This window comes from Cavia porcellus, unplaced genomic scaffold (genome assembly GCF_034190915.1).
Source record: "Cavia porcellus strain 051 isolate PalLab524CR breed Dunkin Hartley unplaced genomic scaffold, mCavPor4.1 scaffold_1, whole genome shotgun sequence".
Classification (NCBI taxonomy): domain Eukaryota; kingdom Metazoa; phylum Chordata; class Mammalia; order Rodentia; family Caviidae; genus Cavia; species Cavia porcellus.
This window is the reverse complement of record NW_026947484.1, coordinates 213,260,183-213,281,765: the sequence shown is the minus strand read 5'-3', so window position 1 is coordinate 213,281,765 and position 21,583 is coordinate 213,260,183. Positions and strand designations below refer to the sequence as shown.

At 46.1% G+C, this 21,583-nt stretch overlaps 1 protein-coding gene across 2 annotated transcripts in view; it reads left to right on the top strand.

The window, feature by feature from the left end:
- Positions 1-1,956: 1,956 nt before the first annotated feature.
- Positions 1,957-21,583, top strand: part of Prkce (protein kinase C epsilon) — a 463,885-nt gene continuing 444,258 nt past the window's right edge. For both annotated transcript variants that reach the window (XM_003473065.5, XM_063229099.1), the window contains exon 1: positions 1,957-2,304. In XM_003473065.5, coding sequence (XP_003473113.1) covers positions 1,957-2,304 — 348 coding nt within the window. The remainder of the gene's footprint in view (positions 2,305-21,583) is intronic.

Below are 21,583 nucleotides of genomic sequence, written 5' to 3'. Positions count from 1 at the left end.
ACCGCGATCCCCACACACTCTGCGATTTGACTTGGTGTAGGGGTGACGGTGGCATGTCTACTCTTCCCAATCGCACAGTCCGGCTCCGGGTCCCCTTTCCCCACGCGGTTCCCATCCTCCCCGGTTCCCAGTCCCCAGCGAGGAACACCCTTCGCCTCGTCGCCTTCCCCGTCCCGGCTCCCCGCGACGGCCCAGGCTCGTCCTACAAGACCAGCTGCCACCGCTGCTGCCGGCGAGTTGAAAGGTTACGGAGGAAATTAGCGCTGACACAGCCCCTGCCTCCCGCCGGGCGCGCCCCGCTTTCCCGCTGTCAGCTCGCGGGTCCGAGCTGGGGGCCTCTAGGTGGCGCAGCCGAGGTCCGGAGTAGATCGCGGGAGTCACTCGGTGAAAAACAAACAAGCCGCACAAGGCGATCAGGGCCAGGGCTTCGGCCAACCTTCCGCTTGTCAACAGGTTCTGGCAGCCGGAGAAGTCCCGGACACAATCCTGCGGGGAGAATGTCCTCCCCCCGCAAAGAAGAGCGCTACAATCGCGTTTAAAACTCCGGAGCCCGGCTCTCTCCTCCCCAGCCCTTCCCCCACTGCGGGCGCCGAGTGTCCCAGGACAGTGACCGACAGGCGGGACTCCGTAGGCCGCTCCAGCTCGCACTGCCCGGGGCTGGACTCCGGGAGGCTCGGAGTTTTCCGAGGCAACGCGCTTGTGTGTCCCTGGATCTACACGACCGATCTGGCCCCGGAGCCCACGCGTCCCCGGGTGGAGATCACCGCGAATACCGCCCCTCGCGCTCCTCCGCGGGGTCCCCGCCGGGCTCCGCTGACCGCCGCTGCAACTAGGGCAGGCCGGCCCCGCTCTCTGCTCTTCCCTCCTCGCTTCACTTTTCCCGTATTGCTCCCCCAACCGGTAAAACTTTCTATTTCCCCAAACAGTGGCGCGCGCGCGCGTGCGCGTGCACACACACACACACACACACACACACACACACACACACACACACACCCAACACTGACGTCCTTTGCGCATTTCCTGCACTAGAGGGAGGGAGGCTCGATCGCACACCGACCGAGGCGCGGAGACTGCGGGGACAGCGGGCCGGCGGGCGGCGAGCGAGCGGCCGCCGAGAGCCGGGACGCGGGGAGCGCGGCGGGCGGCGCCGGCGCCGGGAGGTGGGGCCGCCGAGTCGCCGTCCCGGCCCCGCCGCCGCGCTGCGCACCGCCCCGAGCCGGCCTGCGCCCCGAGCCCGCGCGGATGTGAGGTTCCGGGCTCCTGGCGCCTGGGGATCGCCGGCTGCGGCGCAACGCTGCTGCGCCCCGGGGGCGGCGGCGGCCCGGCTGGCGGTGCGGCTGTGATTTTGAAACCTTCGGCTCCGCAGAGGACCATTTCCTCTCGACATGCATCCCTCAGGATAGACTGCACATCCCTCCGCCCGCCCCCCGCCCAGCGCGGTCAGCAGCAGGCGCTGGGTGGGCGAAGAGGATCCGGGTTGAGATCTGCGCCCCCGGCTCTCGTCCCCGCCCCGTCCCGCTACCCCCTCCCCCTCCCGGAGTCGAAATTTCCCGGGGATTATGTTTCGGAAAGGTAGGTAAGCGCCGGGCGCAGCGCCCGCTCTCCGCACCGGGACCGAGAGCCCGCGAAGCGGCGAAGCAGCGCCCGGCCGGCGGCGGGGCCGACACGCGTCCCCTTCCCAGGAGGTGCCCGGCGCTGGCGGGGAGAGAGCGCTCCAAACGCGGACGTCTCCCAGCTCTCCCCTCCCTGCTTTCCGTTAGGAATCCGGCAAGGAAATACATGCGCTCGCTGAGGATCGCCGGCGCCGGGGCGCAGCGCCACAAGGTGTAGAGAGCGACGGGGTGGGGAGAGAGGGGACCCAGGAGTCCCCGTAGCTCGAGCGCCAGCCGTCGGCTCTGCATTCCTGCCCGCTGGGCAGACGGAGTGACCCGGCCCCCGCTCCCCGCCCCGACCATGGTAGTGTTCAATGGCCTTCTTAAAATCAAAATCTGCGAGGCCGTGAGCTTGAAGCCCACAGCCTGGTCACTGCGCCATGCGGTGGGACCCCGGCCGCAGACTTTTCTCCTCGATCCCTACATCGCGCTCAACGTGGACGACTCGCGCATCGGCCAAACGGCCACCAAGCAGAAGACCAACAGCCCGGCCTGGCACGATGAGTTCGTCACCGATGTGTGCAATGGTCGCAAGATCGAGCTGGCCGTCTTTCACGATGCCCCCATCGGCTACGATGACTTCGTGGCCAACTGTACCATCCAGTTCGAGGAGCTGCTGCAGAACGGGAGCCGCCACTTCGAGGACTGGGTGAGTCTGGCCCCTCCCGGCCCCGGGGACTGGCTATGGGGCACCGGGTGAAGACTTAGCATTGGGCATGGGTCGTCATGACTGGGGTGTGCGCCCGTGTGTCCGTGTGTATGTGTGTGTGTGTGTGTGTGTGTGTGTGTGTGTGTGTAATACCAGTTTCCCTGGAGAGAAACATTTCGCTTGGTAGGTAGAGAGACATAGGCTTTGGGGTGGGGAAGCTGGAAGAAGTGATGGCCCTCTGCCCTCTCTCGCTCCCTTGACAGCCGGTGCTGCAGGGGTTCCCAAGCTGGCAGAGCTGCGGGCCGCTGATGCTGAAAGCAGGCTAGGGACCTGGTGCCTTCCACAGTTGCGTGGTGGGCTGGCTGCAAGTGACTGCGTGTGTGTGGGTCCCTCCGTCCTTGGAGAGGCACGTGGAGCTCAGATTGAAGGTTTCTTCCGCGTCTTGGCTTTGTCCTGCGTAGCTGAGTGAGGAGTTGCTTTATTTTTCTCCTGGGCAGGAAGCTTGTTTGTTTCTATTCATTTGCAAGATAGGTAGCCCATCTTCTGCCAGAGGAGAGAAAATGTGTTCTCTCTCAGTATGCCCCCTCTAAAGTCCTGGAAATATCAGTCCAGCTCGTTTTGTCCAATTCATTGCCCATCCACCCAGAACTGTTGTATTTTTTAAAATGATTCTACTTATGGGGTATCAGGGAATCAGTGCTTCGAATCTTAAAGTTACATTTTTTTCTGTTTTAATTATCAAGATAATATGGAATGAAATACTGTTTTTGAGATTAAGATCAGTAATTGATTATATTGTCAAATATCAAGGACTTGGAAATAGGCCTTGTCAACACACTATTAAACAAATACTGTACATTCAACCTTGGCACTTGGACAAGCAGAGAGAAGAAGGCTTTATTTATTTATTTTTAAAAATCTCTTCTTGCATGGAAGGCGTTACATGAGGAAACCTGTATTTTCAGGTTTGTTACATGTTCCACCCATAACTGGTGCCGCTCTGGGTGAATATGTTCAGGGTTCTTCCATCTGCACAGGAGAGAGAGCTGCATCTCACGAAAAGATGTAGAGGAATTGCTTTCTATTGAAAACTGGATACCTTCATGAATATCCCGTGGGGTCAGAGGTTGCATATGCACCTCCTTGGCATGTTGCCTGACGTATTTTTTTGAAGGACGCGGAGTTTCAGGGGGAAAATAAGAGAAAAAGATCTTTTTATGCTTATGGCTATGATGTAGTCTGACTGAAACCATGGTTACAGGGCTGAGGGGAAGTTCCAATAAGCCACACTAGTATAGCCCTAGGAGATTTGTGGTTTCCACTTTGGAAAGCAGGCAAACCTTCATGACTTCCCAGAGAACTCAGTGGCGATCCACTGTCCATCACTGTGCTCTCTCTCCCCCAGTTCCCACTCATTCCCTGTTTCTTCTGTGTATGGCCGTCATTTCTCTGACTTTTGTAAGCAGTGAATGTCCTAGGCTAGGGGGAGCTGGAATAACTAATTTCAGAATCAGACTTCCACACTGAAAACCTGTAATCTAGAAGTTGTTTTTGAAGAAGAGAAACTTGCCTGTGGTGTCAAGGAGATGGGACCTTCCAAATGGTCTGCAGACAGAATGGGCAGTGTGGCAGAGAGCGGGGAGATGGGACACAGCGGGGCTGGGTTTTATCACAGGTGTCAGTTGCATGAGTGTGATGAGTTGCTCTGTTGACACTAAGTTGGGGTCCACTGCAAACTCTGGGTACATCAGGGTACCGCCCCTTCCCTGTAGGGCTTCAATCGGAGCCTGCATACGGGGTTGTCTGCTTGGTTATCATTCTCTAAGGTTCTCAGCTTCATGCTGGGTTTTGGCCCCAGACCAGATTGTCTGGTGGACAGGCCAGTATCATAACAGGGACACCAAGTCTCAGAGAAACTTAATGACTACTCAAGATCATATGGCCGGAAAAGGTGGGTTGGAAATTGGGGGTCTTAACCTCTGGTTGCCTGTTGCTTGCCCAGTGGGGAATAGCCCATCTGGGCTTCCAGGCTGTTTGGTCTCCTTGCTGATCTATATGCTATGTCCCTGACATTTTATATTGTGTGTAGTAACTTAAAGTGCCTTAAAATCATTACATCTTTTGCCTTATAGCAAGTATGAGTTACGTATGACAGGTATTGGACAGATTAAAAAACCTGAGTCAGAGAAAAGCCCAAAGTCATAGGATGAATCAAGTCATTAGAGCATGTTCTGACAGCTTATTTTGGGTTGTTTTCACTACAAGGTGCTATAGTTACTCTTGTTCCTCTCACCTGAACCTGGGCATGCATTGGCAAGTGTGACTGGCCATGGGAATGGACACAGTTATAAGTGGGTCGGCCCAGGCTCACACCTTTGGGTAGAGTTTCCTGGGCTCAGGCCTCTGGGAGAGATGCACCCTTTCTCGGGTGGGACTAGAAGTCTGGCCTGAAGGAGATGCCACGAATGTGAAGCAGCCGCAGAGCATCCTATTCAGCCGTACTTTGAGTTAATGTGTGTGCATCAAGGACCTGTTTTGTACTCAGATACCGCTAGGGAGGCTTAGCATTGCAGCTAATCTACAGGCAAATAGGCCACAGGTTACTGTCACGGGGCTTGTGTTTCACTAGGGAAGGGATGCAAAGTACATACATACGGGCACTTAAGTGACAATAAAGTTCCAAATGAGTGGTATCATAGGTCGGTTAAAAGAGGTTAAAAAGAAAAAGACTGTGGGCTAGGAGGGCTGGAAAATCAGGAGATTCCTGGAAGGAGGCATGAATTGGGCATAAAAAGGTGGCTTCCGGGCACCACTTGAGTAAAGGCCAAGAGTGGCTGTGAGCAGGGATGAGAACAGATAACCAGGGCGGAAACTGCGGGTACGTGCTAGAGAGGCCTGGGCAGGACAAGGTTGCCCAAATCTAAGACTTTTATCAGAGTACTGCCTGTGCTGTTATTTAATATTTAAAAAAAATTATTACTATTTGTATTTTGTTTTCCACTTAGTCTTTTTGTAAGCCCCACTATTCATCATAGAATCACAGGTTTGGATTTTGTAGTGAATTTTTCCTTGTTCACATTAAAATAAGTATGGTCCTAAAATAAAAAGAAAATAAATTCATCCCAGGTGATTTGGAGTCACAGTTTGAATCATTGGATGGAGTAGGAGAAAGTTTGGAAAACCAAGGTGGTTTGAAAATGTTTTAAAGCCAGGCTGAAGCAATTATTTTTTAGATAATGAGAAAATATTTTGGATACGATGACAAAGGGGGTTGCCTTACAGAAAGCTTGCTATCAGGAGGAGGAAAGATTTTGCTTGTGCTTGAAGCAGAATCCATTGTGGCGCTGGCTAGTTTTTTCTGAGAATTAGAAATAATGGTATTCAGATTTCAGTGTGCATAAGCATCAGTAAATGAATCAATAGGGGAGGATGCTAAAAGTATAGTTCTTAAGCCCGGTGTGATGGCATGTGTCAGTAATTTTGGCACTGTGGGAGGCTGAGGCAAGAGGATCACAACTTTGAGCCCGGCACAGCTTGGGCAGTTCAGCAACTCATCAAGACCCTGTCTCAAAATTTAAGGAAAGGCTGGAGATGCAGCTCAGTGTGAAGGCCCTGGGTTCAGTCTGTTACCAGAAGGAAAAAAAAAGTATAGGTCCTGTGGCTCCACCCTCAGATTACTATTCAGATTTCTGTGTGTGTAAGAATCACAATGGAAAGGTGTTAAAAATAGAGGTCCTCTGGCCCCACCCTCAGAGATGCTGATTCTGTAGTTTGAGATAGATTCTGGGAATCCACATTTTTAGTGAGATGTCTTTAGGATTTTGACCAGACCAGGCTTCCTTTGAGAGACTTCTGATTGGGGCAAGACAATAACTCCAGACAGTTATTAGAAAAGCTTCCATAATAGAATTGTCATGAAATTCCATGGTAGAACTTTAAACATTTTTTGTGCTTCTGAGGATTAAACTGAGTGCCTTTGTACCTCAAGAACTACATTGCCCAGCCTTTTCTTAGATTTTTGAGACGGAGTCTTGCAAAGTCATTAAATTGCCCAGGCTGGCTTCAAATATATAATGCTTCTGCCTCAGTTTCCCAGAGTATTACAAGTGTAGGTGTGGGCCACCCCTCTGGGTTATAATTCTTAAAGTAAGATTCACATAGATAACTATGCAAACCAGAAGTACTGTTGGGGATTCATGTCCCCGGGACCGAGAGAATGGTGGAGGGGTGGCATTTGCTTGTGAACAAGAGAGGGGACTTCTTCACACTCTGGATTCCCCTTTGTTCTAATATCCATCCCTAAAGACATCTGAGGATTGTGTCACTGCCTGTGTCCTGTAGAGGAGGTACTTGTTTTGTTTTTTAGTACTGAGGAATGAATATGGGGCCTTTAATATGAGCTATATCTCCAGCCCTGTTTAGTTTCTATCCATTAATTTACTTATTTTTGAGACAGGGTCTCAGGAAGTTCCTGAGTTCCTCAGGCTGGGTACAAACTCGGAATCCTTGCATTCCTAGAGTGCTGGCATTACAGGCATGGGCCACCACACCTGTGAAGAAGTCCTTGTAATACAGTGGGAAAAAGCAGAAGTTGTTCCTAGAGAGGTGGTTGACCAGGTCAGTTGGAGCGCGGCAGTGGAATCAGACAGCTTGGATCTGAATGCCACCTCTACCACTTACCTCTTTTGTGACCTTTAGTGAGGCACTTACCCCTACTAAATTTCCTCTGTAGTATGTGAGTGGCGGGCTACCTACCCATAACTGTTGATTTTGGGGACTGTGTGAGTGCACGGGGCCAAGGCTGGCTCTTAGTATCTGCTCAGGGAATGTTTACAGTTGCCATTATTAAACCCCCTACGCCTAGCATGGGACCGGCCCGAGAGAAGGCTCTTCACCCAGCTGATTATTTATTACACAAGCTGCAAAGAGGTCAGATTTTCATCGACCTCAGGATATTTCTCTTGAGTGTGGCAGCTTCGTTGGCAGGGGACAGAATGCTACACATGCTTCTGTTCCATGTTTGCCAAGTAGCCTGTCAGGAAGGCTTCCCTAAGTTCCCTGTGTCTGTCCCGACCCTATTGGTGAAGTAGGCCTCTGCCTAAGTGAGCTAGGTGGCCTAACATGTGGCCCACCAGAATCACTAGGGGGAGATTCACACACCACCACTGCTCCTAGCTTTTCTGATTCTGGAGACCCTAGGTGGAGCCTGGACTCATGGGCTGTGGATGAATAGGCCTCCTACAGAGACTCCTCCTAAGCCCTGGAATCTCCCTTCCCCCAGGACCTCTGGACCTATCTAGCTTTATTTAAACACAGTGAAATTGGAAAACTTTGCACAGGGAGTATGGAAAGAATGGGAATGGTCCATCTTCAACTCCTTTGTGGGCATCTGTCCCTTATGTTTGTCTCTCAGCAGCGTCCATGGGGTGCTATCTTTTCTCTACCTGTATAATACATACCATCTAATTCTGTGTTGCTCCCCTGGTACATGTATGCCATTCCCAGCTACCTTAATGGTTAGGTTTTGGCCCAGTGCTATCATAAGAACTCCTACTATGACCCTAGAGTTAAGTCCTGAAATAGACCCAGGCCTCATGGGCAGTTAAGCCTTATCTGTATGTCCTTTTTCTCTTGCTATCTTTGACACCAGGCTAAGTTAGTGAATATTTGAGGCCTTCAGTTCTCTAGCTTCTTAGTGGATTTTTGTCTCTGGGACCAGTGTGTTCTAATTATAGAACCACTGAATGCTTGTGCATATGCCCTTTAAGTCTGTTTCTTTATCTGCAAAATGGGAATGTAATAGTTCTTGACTCTTAGGGTTGTTGTGACAATTATGTAAGAAATGTATGTAGATAGAGCTCTTAGGTAAATCTGTGTAAAGGTTTGGCTATAATATATTTCAGCAATTTTATTAATCTTTGAAGGGCTATAATGTGCAGTATAGGTTCATAGATTTAGAATCTTAAATTGAATATGTGGTGCAGTGAAAGATATTTTTCTCCTTGATTTGTGAATGCATTAATATGAAAAGTCTTGCACAATTCTATTAGTCAGTTTTTCCATTGCTGGGGAAAAAAATACCTGCCATGTATAACTAAAAGGAGAAAAGGTTTATTTTGGCTCATGGTCTCAGAGGTTTCAGTTCATGGTCAGCTGCTCCAAGGCAGAAAGGGCGATGGCAGAGCAAGAAAGGCAAGAGCCAGAGAGGGAGAGGACGTTCCTCCAGTGACCCGTCTCCAACCAGGACCTACCTGGTAACAACACATTCAGCTGCAAGCTCATCAGTGGGTTAACCCGCTAGTGATTTAACACTCCACGATCCATTGAACACATGAACCTTTTGGAGGACATTTAACTTTTTTTATACTGAGGATTGAACCCAAGCCCTTTGCAAAGAAATTCTCTGCCCATTTCTTATTAAAAAAGAAAAATTAAAAAAAATTTTTGAGACATGCCTGGCATGGTAGCACACACCTGTAATCTCAGCGCTCAGGAGGCCCACGTAGGTGGATCACTGTAAGTTTAAGGCCAATCTAGGCTATATAGTGAGTTCAAGGCCAGCCTGAAATACGTGGTGAGACCCTCTCTCAAAAAAACAGAAACAAAATACAAAATTTTGAGACAGGGTCTTGCTAGGTTGCTAATTTGTACAACTTAGGACCTTTTTGGCTCAGTCTCCCAGAGTGCTGGGTTTATGAGGATGTACCAGTATACCTGGTTTGGGAGATACTTAAGATCTAAATCATAACACTAGTCTAAAAATAAATTTAATTTATTATATTTAATAAATTAATTTCTTTTCTTTTCCTTTCCTTTTCTCTGTTTTTCTTGCTCTCTCTCTCTCTCTCTCTCTCTCTCTCTCTCTCTCTCTTCCTCTCCCTCTCTCTCTCCCTCTCCATAGGATCTTACTGTGTAGTCTAACCTGGCATCAAAATTGCAGTTGCTTCCCAAGTGCAGGGATTAAACATGTGTACCACCACATCCAGCAACAAACTGTATTTTTGATAATAAAGTAATTCCTCGAAATGAGATTGTTTAGAAGATCTTGTAATTGTGACCATTATGGATAAAAGTTAATGATGTATCAAAACATGTAAGTAATTGGAAACAGAAATATGTAGGAAGTGGTGTTTTTGTTTTACTATACAAAAACCTAGTTCACCTAGTGTCATGACTTGAATACATTTTCAATGCTGTTAACTTTAAATTCTTAATTCTAGCCCAGAGCCATCATTGAACTCCTGAACTCATATATGGGCCTCCTTTATCATCACTGTTTAACTGCGGCTCAGTATCAATACCATGTCTTTCATTTCCCTCTCCTCAAGCTAAACTGGTCTTTCCTAGACCCAAAAGTGGCAACTCCATCCTTCCGGTTCCCCCGGCCAATAGTCCTGAGGAATCAGTGTTGATGATTGTCACTTTCACTCACCTTCTTCCAGACTTCTAGTAACATCTTTGGTGTCTGCCTTTGGAACAGGTCGCACATGCAATCATAGTTTCCATATCCCTGGAAAATTTGCTGTCACTGTCAACTGCTTCCTGGTTATCTCAGCAGCCTCCCAGTCGCTTCTGCCTTGTCCTGCTTTCTCAGAAAGATCCTCAGGGGAAAAACTCCAAGTCCTTACCATAACCTACAGGACCAACCCGGTCAGGTCTCCTGGTCTGATCTCTCTGACTCTGTCACCTACTGCTTTTTCTGGATGACCTCAGGATTCCTCTTACCCATCCCTTCCCTTCTCTTCTGCCCCAATTCTTAGGCTTTTCCAACTCATCTTTCTAAGAATATTGCTTTCCCTGATAGCCTCATGGCTTCAGACTTTATTCAGATATTTTTTCAGTAAGGCGTTTTCAAGTAATCCTGTCTACAACTCTCCTCCTCCTGGGCATTTCATATGGTCCTTCCCCCTTGCCCCAGCTCTTATCACTGTCATATCCTATACGTAATTCTCACTCATCTTTATTGTCTGTCTTTAACAGCAGAATATAAGTTCTATAAATGTAAAAGTTCTTGTTCACTGCTATATTTTTGGCATCTAAAACAGTGCCAAGCATATTGTTGAATGAATGAGTGAATTTAATTAAACAAATGTGCATTCTCCCAGTAGCACATAATTTGGCCAGGCATGATGGGAGATATTGGGGGCTTGGGACAATACAGTTGGGTGTGGCATGGTTCCTTGCTTTAGAGGTCCCTGAGAGCAGAACACATGAGGGAGGAGACCAACCTGGCTGGCAGGTGAGTGAAATCCCTCCACAAACCTCAATTAAAAGAAATGAGCAAGAAAGGAGAAAAGAATATTGTAGTTTATAAAAGTCTGTGAGAAAAAGATGTTCTTAGCAGTATTGTTTCTACATGGTTAATCTGTATCAAATGGAAGAATCTCTATCAGGTTTGGAGTTTCTAAAAGTAGAAACTGTGTATTCTTGGTGCCCAGCGTGTGTGCAAGGTGCATTGGTGAGGATGTAAGCAGCAGGGAAACTCATCCTCTTCTGCAGAGGTATATATTTTCATCAGGATGGTAAATACAAAACCTTTTGTGTTGGCAGTGACGAGAAATGCAATTTCGAACGCCAGCACCTGCACTCACAGAGCTTAGGGAAGCATGACTGGGGTGCATTTAGATAAGAGAACTCCAGAGCAGGCCTGTGGTATTTTATATAAATAAAGCTACACTTGGAAAAACATATTTCTCTTCAGGTTCCTTTGGGTGTATATGAGCTTGTTAAGTAATTACAATCTTCTATAATGCTAATCAGTGGGGCTGCACCTGTTTGAAATTTAGCTTTCTGGCAAAAACCATGTGAAGTGGCCAAAGTCTGTGCTGAGGAAAGTGAGAGGCCAGGAAATAACTGTTGTGTATTGCAACTCGCTGACATCTAAACGAAAGTGAAGTTCCAGAGAGAAGATGAATGAACTCCATAGTACTGTGCCTAGCAGGCAGGGGAGAATGAGCCTGTTCTCAGCCCTAGCTGCTAAAGTGAGGACCTCCACACCCCGCTGTCCTCCAAGGCCTGCCACTCACCTTGAAGTCTGCAAGAGGTGCCTTCATGAAAAGTTACCTTTCTGTGCCAGCAAGGAGTGCACTGAACTCCTGAACCCAGAATGTAAATAAAACTGAAAATGTAGCCAAAATCAAGAAGGGGTTGGAAAAGTCATGGTGGACAAGTCTAGAATTAATTATTGAGGCAACCATAGGCTTTGACTTTGCCTAAGTCCTTCCCGAATAGACTTGTGTTTCTCCAGATGGTAACATCTCTTGGTGCAGTCATTTGCCCTAGGTGAATGTAAGCCTCCTGGGAGCTCTAAGAGTCTCCCCTCTCCGCTCCAGCTCTCCAGTCAGACGGTGAGCTGCTCAACAAGTCCTTGGAACCCATTGGCATGCAGGCTGGGTGAATGAAAGGCTGCCTTTGCAGGTCTGTCTTGCAGAAACTCAAATAGGCAGCAGTCTTTCATCTAACTTAGGTTGAGCTCTTAAAAGTTTATTGTCTTGTATGGAAGGAAGACAGTGGCCTCGCCAAAGACGCTAGGCAGTGGATGGAGTGGTGGATTTATTCATTGTCTGGCTATCCTTTCATCCACTCTGCAAATACTTATTGAATACCTTCTCTGCCAGGCACCAAGTCATGTAGGGGACCAGAGTCTCGTAGGAGACAACATTAATCAAGGAACAACATAAATATGCTGTGTGTAAAGTTAGAACTCAGAAGAGCTCCCTGCAATTTTTTTTTCCCCAAAGCCTGGGAAATGCTTAGGGTTAGATTCACTGAAACTTCTTTGTTTTCCTATGAAATTTATTGAATGGGAAGTCCAGTGGCTTCTATCCGTTAGTGGTGTTGGGCCTCAGAATTCACATCCGTGAAAATAAGGACTTAGCATAGTCCAGATGCTCTGTTAGGCTGGTTAACAATGATCCTGGTTAAGCTCCGCACCCCACGTTTTGGGCCTTCACTATGCTCAGTCTAACATTTGATGCTATTTTATCTCTCTTGTTTTTCCTGAAGCTGTCTCGTCTCTGGTTTTCTGCCCCCTCCTTATCCTTCTGCATCATTGCAATCAAAGCCACAAAGCTATTTTTGATAACTTGCTTTTTTACCTTGTATTCAAGGCCCACAAAAAGTAAGTTTATTTTAAAAATGGAGTCTTCTTTCTGTATCATAGAGCCATCAAGGAACGTTGAGAAATAAGCAAGCAAGCAAACAAACAAACAAACAAGCAAGCAGGCAGAATTTCTAGGTTGCAAAGGCTGTATCTCTGTGCCTTTTGCACTGATGATTATCTCAGCCATTTAAGGTAGCTGAGGGAACCAGCATCAGTCATCCAGCATAGAGCAGATAACCAGCGTTCGCTTCTGCATTTCAAGGAACAGGGGCCTTATGATGTTTTCAGGGAGTCAGATACCCATTAGTGTATTGGAGGCTTCATCATCGTCTACAGCAAAGGGAATCATACACCTCTGGACAGCCAGTGTTTTCCAGCCTCTTGTTTGTGAAATATTGAAAGCTAATGATTTGTGGATGTATTTTGAAAAAACAGTATAATTAAATAAAAGAATAAATGATCTTTCCTTAAATGGGTCACTTGGGATCACCACCCTTTTATGAAATTGTGAATTTGAAGAACTGTGGGAATTAAAAGGAGACAGGGATTAATTTGGGTTCTGCTACTTGGCAGGGGCTTTTTGGGAAGATTTTGAGCCAGGCCTCGAAGAAATGCAGTCTAAAGAAGGGAGCCCCCAGTAAATTGGAAAAAGAATATAAAAAATATTGTGTGTGTGTGTGTGTCAGACATTATGTGTTCAGGTTGGTCTTGAACTCACTATATAGCTCAGGCTGGCCTCAAACTCATGGTGATCCTCCTTCTTCAGTCTCCCTGCTGGGATTACAGACGTGTCCCACAACACCAGTGAGTGTTGCATTTCTGCTTTTAATCTGACTGTCCTCATAATCCAAAATGATAGAAACCACCCATTCACCCAGGAGTAGTGGTGCTGTAATCCCAGCACTCTGGAGGCTGAGGCAGAAGGGTTACCACGAGTTTGAGGCCTTAAAAAACCAAAACAAACCAGACCAAAACAAAACAACTCCCCAAGTAATCATCTCCCTAAGACAACAAAAAATCCATAGAAAAACTGCTATTTCAGAGGAAGGGAACAGTGAACTGCAGCAGAGGTATGATCCATTTGATCTATCCATCCATCTAGCCAGCCAGCCATTCAACAAATATATATTGACTTTCCATGTTTGAGGAACTTTTCAAGGAGCAAAGTTGTGAATAAAATCACTCATATTAAACTTTTACTTATTGAGAGACTAGCTTGAGGACTAATCTTGGTCTTGTGTTCTGCATCCTCAGCGAATTTTCTTTCTCTTTTTTTCTTCTTGAGACAGGGTCTTCCTATGTAGTTCAGGCTGGTCTTGAACTATATACCTCAAGCTGACCTCAAAGCAGTCCTCTTGCCTCAGCCTCCGTGTGCTGGGAATACAGGTGTGTATCACCACACCCAGCAGGAATTTCCTTTTCTTTATTGATCGGCCTAATAGAGATGGAGAATAACTTTGTAGTGCCTCCTTCATAAAATAAAAGGTGGTTTGTCCAACTTTGTGAATCTAAAAAGAATAGCATTGACTTTGGATTCCATTAGTCCTGGATTTGAATTCTGCTTTTGCGAGTTTTGACTGCATGCTATTAGGTAAATTGATCTCTCAGTGTATGTCTCTTCATTGTAAAATGGAAATAGCAGTTAACTATCTATACAGTTATGATAATACTAGATAAAATGTGACAATACCTAGCTTATAGGAAGTTCTCAAAAAAATGGTAAAATAGGGTTAGGTCCAATGACACACACCTCCCAGCAGTCTGGGTTGCTGAGGCACAAAGATCACAAGTTGAAACCCAGCCTGAACAATTTATTGACTTAGCGATACTGTCTCAAAATAAAAAATGCAAAAGAATTGAGGATGCAGCTCAGTGCAAAGGCCCTGCATTTTAGCCCCAGTACCAAAATACCCAAACAAACAAAAACCCCACTAATTTTTATTAGTAATTACCCATAGTTAATATTTATTCCTGTATACAGATAAACTTATGTGTTTGTCTGAAGGTTTGGTAGTCATAACCAACTGAGGAGATGCCAGCAGAGCTTCTCCAGTGCCTCCTCTCTGTGCTCTTAGGAATGAGCAGGCCCTAGAATTTGGGTTTGCTGGTTTCTGAGTGTGCAGCAGTAGAACTGTGCATTGGCCCTTCTGAAGGAGCCTGCGATAAGAGGGGGTGAGTGGCATGGATTATCTGCCTCTTGGTTTGCCTAGTCCCAGGGTGGGCTTAACTAACCCTAACCCTAACCCTCTTGAGAAGCTGAGCCAGTGTTGCATTTTGACCTGAGCATCACCCTGTTAGGTTATGACTGGTGTGGTAACTGAGGTTTGAGGCTTGCTTACAGCCTGTTTTGCTGTGGTCCAGGTGTACATACCATTTTTCGGGCCAAAGCATATGACTTCCTTTTCCTATGGTGTGTCTTTTATATAAGCCCAGCCTTGAGTGTGGTACATGGCCATAGTTCGGGGGTCCTGGCCCAGACATGAACAGTGCACGACAGTGCTGCCTTTGGAGAGCAAGACTTTGCTTTTGACTACAGTGTTGGAATTGCTGGATTCAGAGTGGGAGGATAGCCCAGTTTTTGAAAAGATTACTGTAGTCTCCTAAGGAGACATTACTTGCTAATTGTCTGTTAAGCCTCTTGGTCTTTAAGCTCAGATTTCCTTTTAGATAATTTATTTTTAAGTAGCAAAAATAAATGTAGCAATAGCTCTTCTGACCACCACTGAGGGTCAGTTTTTAGAAACTGCTTTTGCTTCTCCTCTTCAGCTATGTGAAGTCTTTTCTGCCTTCAAAGCCTTCTTCCTAATTCACCCACGGACAGGCGGCCTGACCCTCCTGTTTTGAGGTATTGTGACTTGGAGAAGATTCACCTGACCTGCCCAAACTTGTGTTTCCTAGTTTATGAAAAGGGTTAATAATAGGCATCCTTCTTAGCTTGCAGTGTTGCTGTGAGAACTGAGTGAGATAAATGTAGATGAAAGTGGATGTATCCACTCTGTACTGTACTTATTTATTTATTTGAGACAGAGTCTTGTGGTGATCCTTCTGCCTCAGCCTCCTGAGTGCTGGGGTTGATTTTCTTCATTTTTAAAAGCTGCTGGGATCTGAGTACTTGGTGCCTCCCATTCTGTGCCAAGTGCATCTGTCACCCTCTGGGCAGTGAACCTCCTCTGAGGGCTGGTTCCTGTCCTCTGCAGCTTTCCCTGCTCTGTGCTCTGTGCTTCCATGTCCCTGTTCTTAGAATGTTCTGGCCACCCATACGGGTTGCCCTCCTTCTCAGCTGTTGTTCCCAGTGTGCCCTTGGTCCCTGGAATCCCGGGAATGGTTACTGCTTGTGCCGCCTCTCTCTATAACGTCTGACATCTGGTGTTTATGATCAATGCTTTCTGTCTGTTGTCCAGCAGAGACCAGAGAGGTTCCTGGAGAGTAACAGTGCCTCCTTTTTGCTGCTAACCCTAGACGTGTTGCTTTTCTCATAACAGATGCTGTGCTAGTTAAATACAATTTTATTTTACTTTTTCTTTTGTCTTTTTGAGACAGGGTCTCACTATGCAGCTCAGGCTAGCCTTGAGCTCACTTTGTAGTCCAGGCTGGCCTAGAATTCACAACGATCTTCCTGCCTCAGTTTCTGGAGTGCTGGGGTTACAGGTGTGTACCACCATGCCCAGTTCTTAAATACAGTGTTAACATTAAATTATAATAATATTGATCTAAATAGTAGGTGCTCTTTAGATATTTGTACTGGGATGTTCTCCACTCACATGTGTGTGAACCCAAATGTCCACATGTACTTTAAAAATGGAAAAGGGAAGGTGCTGATACATAGGAAGGTTTTTATTTTTTACTCATATGTTAGCATTACTTTTTAAGGTTATAAATGTTGTTTTTTGTTTGTAGCGCTGAAGATCAAACAGGGATTTGCACATTGTTATGGCTTGTGTCTAGATCTCCCCCCAAAGCCTCTTGCATTCATAGGTGGGGCTTTTCAGAGGTGGCTGGATCTGCAGTGTGTGATGCAGGGATTAAGGGTATGATGCTGGGATTCATTCGTGGTGCAGTGCCAGGATTAAAGATATCTCGCCCTGGCTGTGAGTTCTACCTGCCCTAAGGGTGGGGAGCCTGGATAGAACATAAGGGACAGAAAGAAGGTTGCTGTGGTTGCTTGTCATTTTGCTGCCTTTGCTGGCTTCTGTCTGCCTTGAACCATTTCTCCCTGTGATGCCCCTCTTCCATGCTACCCTGGCTTAAAGCCAGCCAGTGATGGACTGAAACCTCTACACACTGTGAGCTGAAATAAACCCCTCCTTCTTTAACTTTGGATGTTGGATATTTTGTCTCCACAATGAGAAAAGCAGCTAAGATACCTATGCTAGGCAAAGACTCTACCAGTGACTTACATGCCCAGTGCATTTTATTTATTATTATTGTTATTTTTAAAGACAGGGTCTTACTATGTTGCTGAATTACTCAGGCTTATCTGGTGATTGTGATCCTCCTATCTCAGCCTCCAAAAGTACTAGGATTATAGGCATGTGCCACCATGCTCAGCTGTCAAACTTTTTGTTTTAGAGCGTTGTTAGGTTTATAGAAAAACTGAGTATAAGTAGAGAGTTCCTGTATGTCCTCCTACCTCCACACAGTTTCCCTTATATGTATAATTATATGCTTAATAGTAGAAAAAATCAAAAGTATAAAAGGATGCAGCATGCAGACCCTGAAGCACGTGGCATGACAGATACAAAGACTTTCACTAAAGGGACCGGGTTCTGATGCTGGTCACCCCACATGATTAAATGCAAGGGCTTTGCATTAGATGGATGCAGATTCTGATCCTGGTCTCTGCACTGAAGCAGTTAAATGACTTGGGACTTCCTGTGTCATCTCTGGGCCTTCATTTCTTCATCTGTAAAACAAAGCCTGTAAGATCTAACAGATCGTGTATATGGAAATAAATAATATAACACATATAGAATGCTGAGAAAAGTACTTGTCACATGATAAACACAAATCAGTTAATATAATTCTACTGTAAAAAATAACGTGTGGCTTACGTGGCTTGATACTGATTATGTTGTTAAGGAGTCCATTTGATTTAATTCTATGTGTCCGAGGGTCACTTGGGGTTATGGGTTGCTTTTCATTGAGGGCCATGTCTTAGACAGATGGTAGTTCTCATTATAATGAGTTATGTAGGAAATGGCTGTGGTTTGCCAAGTTTGTATTTGCTGCCCGCTTTTCAAGCATTTATAGGCCAGTGTATATTCAGACTGTTGCCTTCACAGTTTGCTTGTTTATTTTTCATCAACTCTGCTCCACCACTAATGAGCTGTGTGACCTTGGGGAAGAAATGTAACCTCTCTGATCCTCAGTTCCTTCAACTGTAAAATGATCCTATTGGTTCTGCTTGCCTCACTGGGTTGGGAGACTCCTGTCATATGCCGCTGACAAATGAAACCTGCCACACACGGAGGTGGAGAGGTGGTAATGTACAAATGTCCAAAATGTACAAATGAGGGCCTTGAGTACAGAGGCTAGAGAGACGGACTCAGACTTTGTCTCTCCGGGTCCCTGATAAGGCTGAGAAGCCTTTGGGCTTTTAGCCTGCAAGCCTCCCTCGTTCACATTTGGGCTGAAGGTTTACAATTTGTTTCTAGGCAGCTGGCGCCTTAGAAATCCACCCCCCATGCAGGAGAATGTGGCTTTCTCATCCCTGCTTGGCTCTTTAAGTTTTCCTTTATCACTGCTTATCATATGACTGCACAGACACTCGTAAAGCCAACCATTTTAAGGGGAAAGGGGAGGAAGACAGATAAGAGACTGATTCAGAAACAAGCAGGAAAATGGAGTCACGTGTCTGCCCCTGTGGGTGGGATTTGCAGCAGTGTCTTAGACCCAGGAAGCCTCCTGAGCTCCTGCAGAGCAAATGAAGCCCGTCAGGACTGGCTTGATGCGACAGATGGAGTGGCCCCCCAGCACTGTCCTTCAGGGTGGCAGGGCCCTGCTCTGTGCCTGCTGTCATGCTGGGCACACTGGAGGCTCCAGAGGCCGGGTGTGTGTGTATCTTGGAGCCTGTCACCAGGGAGTAGAAAAGGGAGATCTATGTCCCATTGAAATGTCTGATCCCATCAGCTTCAGGGAGACGGAGGAAGCTGGGGCTGGCCTTCCCTATTGGCAGTAGGATAAGTTAGAAGCGCTGTTTTTTGGAAAATAGCCTGGCAGGTAGTATTGAAAACGTTAAAATGTACGATAACCCAGCTGGGCATGATGACACCTGCCTGCCTCCTAGCACTTGGGAGACAGAGGCAGGAGGATTGATGGTTCAAAGCCAGCCTGGGCTAATAATTTCAAGACCATTCCGATATAGTGAGGTCCTGGCCCTCTCCGCAAAAAAGACATATATAATGAAGGTGACCACTTTCAATTTTACTATCAGTTGTATGTGTATGTGTGTATGTGTGTCTTTTGTTTGTGTAATGAACTAAGAGTATTTCAGATTTGAATGTATACATGGTTTGCCTCTGTTGGTTGAAGAGGTGGCTTGTGGAGGGCATCACAGAGTATAGCTGCTGTGTGCCTTCTCTGTTGGGATTTAAATTTCAGGTAAATGAGCAGCAGCTGACCCTTTGCATATCTGACCCTTAGCAGTGCTAAGAGCTTTTAGGATTTATATGCTTTTTGTCCAGGCTCCATTCTTGTTTTAGAAAAGGAAGTGGGGAAGGGCACAGAACAAACAAAAGGCACATGTTAGATGTAGCCTTGGCTTTTGAACTGTCGGGTAAGACATTTCAATAAAGGTCGTGAAGTCAATTAACTGAATTTACCCCCCCCCCCCACACACACACACTGAGGATTGAACCCAGGGTCTACGCATGCTAAGCAGGTGCCGTGCTACTGAACTACATCCCAGCCCTAATTAAGTGAATCCCAAATATGTTAAGTAGAACACGCTAGTCATTATCAAAGTGCCTTGTGGGCAGTAAGGTAAATATTGCTTTATAAAACATCTGTTTCAGTTTGGTTTGCATGAGAATGTATGATCCCGATGTTTAAATGGGAATCCTGTTTTTTTTTTTTTTAAATTGATCACCAGTGCCGTAGAATAGATTTTCTCATTCAGCGTATTTCTGATGTGTACCCAGTGAGATGTAGTAAGGAAATAAAGAAGAAGAGGTTAACCATGTGCAGTGCCTCATGCTGTGATCCCAGCATTCTGTGAGTGTTGGGCAGGGGGGTTGGGAGTTCCAGTTCCACCTTGGGAACATAGTGAGACTGTGTCTCAAAATCAAAAATAAAAAGGACTGGGGATGTAGTTCTGTGCAAAGGCCCTGAGTTCAACTCGTAGTACCAGGGGGTGGGAGAGAAGAGGATCTTTGTATTCAATATATTCACAGCTTGTAAATCAAACAATTTTAATAAGGAAGACGGGTAGGATTGCGACGATGGAGAACGGTTTCCTGCTGGAGGTGACTTTGACCTTGGCTTTGAAGGATGGGTAATATAGACTGGTTCTGAAAGCCTGCCTGTGTGCCTCTCAGTAACTAAGTCTGCAACAGTGATGCAGAAGTCCCCGATGAACTGAACCTCCAGTACTCCAGGAGCCCCCATACTTGAAACCTCCGCAGGTGGCATTCAGCATCAGATAGTGATGCATCAAGGCTCATGGGCTGAGTCTTTGGAATTCAGGGTGAGAGAGTTTGGTTCTTGTCATGAGCCACACAGGGTTTCACCAGTACGAGCTACAAGTCAGCCTGGCAGAGGAGTCCTGCACCTTCATATCAGGAATGCAGGGACTTTGGAAGAGAAGGTGCTTTTTGGCCTGATCTTTCAGGTGACGGTACAGTGTTAATAAATCTATTTCACAACATGCCCTTTGCCTCTTGATTCTTCCATCAAACTTGTGTGATAGTAAGGATATGTTCTTCTTAATTTGACATTTGAGGACAAGACCCAGGGAAGTTAAATGACGAATTGATGGCTAGGCAGGTAAATGAGCTCCTGGATCTCTTGGCTTTTAGGACAAAGCTATTTGATGTACACACAGGTATATAGTTTCCCAAACAGACTGGGGCCAGAAGGCCCTGCGGCTTGGTCTGGAAGGTATTGATATCAATACCATTGTTCGTGTTATCCCATTACACATTTATGCATTTACACTGTGTTCAACAGGTGCTCAAGTGAGTCAGAATTTCTTCTTATCTTTTTTCCCTCCTTTTCCTTCTGTTTCTTTCTTTCTTTCTTTTATGGAAGATCAGGAGGGAAAAGTCCATGGAACATTTTCCTCCAATTGAAAGAATGTGGAAACTGCTGTCTAATATATATTCATTAAATATTTATATATAACTGAAAACTATAAAACTTCAGTATTAATGAGTTTCTTTCTTTCTTTTTTTGTACCAGGGATTGAACTCACAACCTTGTGTCTGTTGTCAGGCAGGTGCTTGTGTCGCTGAGCTAAATCCCCAGTGTAAAAGTTCAGTAATAATTGATTTGATTAAAAGAAAAAGTCCAGTAAAATCAGGTGGGATGACACAAGCCTATAAGCCCAGCACTCTAGGAGACTGAGGCAGGATGATCAGAAGTTCAAGCCCAGCCTGGGAAAATGAGCAACTTAGTAGACTATGTTTCAAAATATAAAGGGCTGAAGAGGATGTAAATCAGTATGAAGGCCCTGGATTCAATCCCCAGGACCAGAAAAAAAAATGTTCAGTAGACAGAGGAGAGCTGAGAAAGCAGGTTTCCTCTTTCCTGCTAAGGTTCTTCTATTGCTGTAACCCACTGTATGCAGCTATCCATCCATCATGCCAGCATCACCCACCGTCCATCATCCATCACGCATGCACCCAGCCATCCATCTACCTACCCATCCGTCCACACGGCCTATCAGTTTATCAGGCACATAGTTAATGCCAGCATCATATGCCTAGAATCTTTACTAAAAAAGGCAGATTTATTTATTTTTTTGATTTGTTCTTGAGCTTATGTGGTTGGGGCAGTTGATTATACCACTCTCTGGGCTGGTGAAAGTTGGAACTCATCTGATTGAGGAAATTATTTTGCCTTTCCTTCAGTGGTTGTTCTTTACATGTTAAGAGGTTGGTAAAAATCAGTGACAAGGGTTTTATTTTTTATTTCACTTTTGTAAGATTCACCTTTTCTTTCCATTGTGCCCTTTTTTGT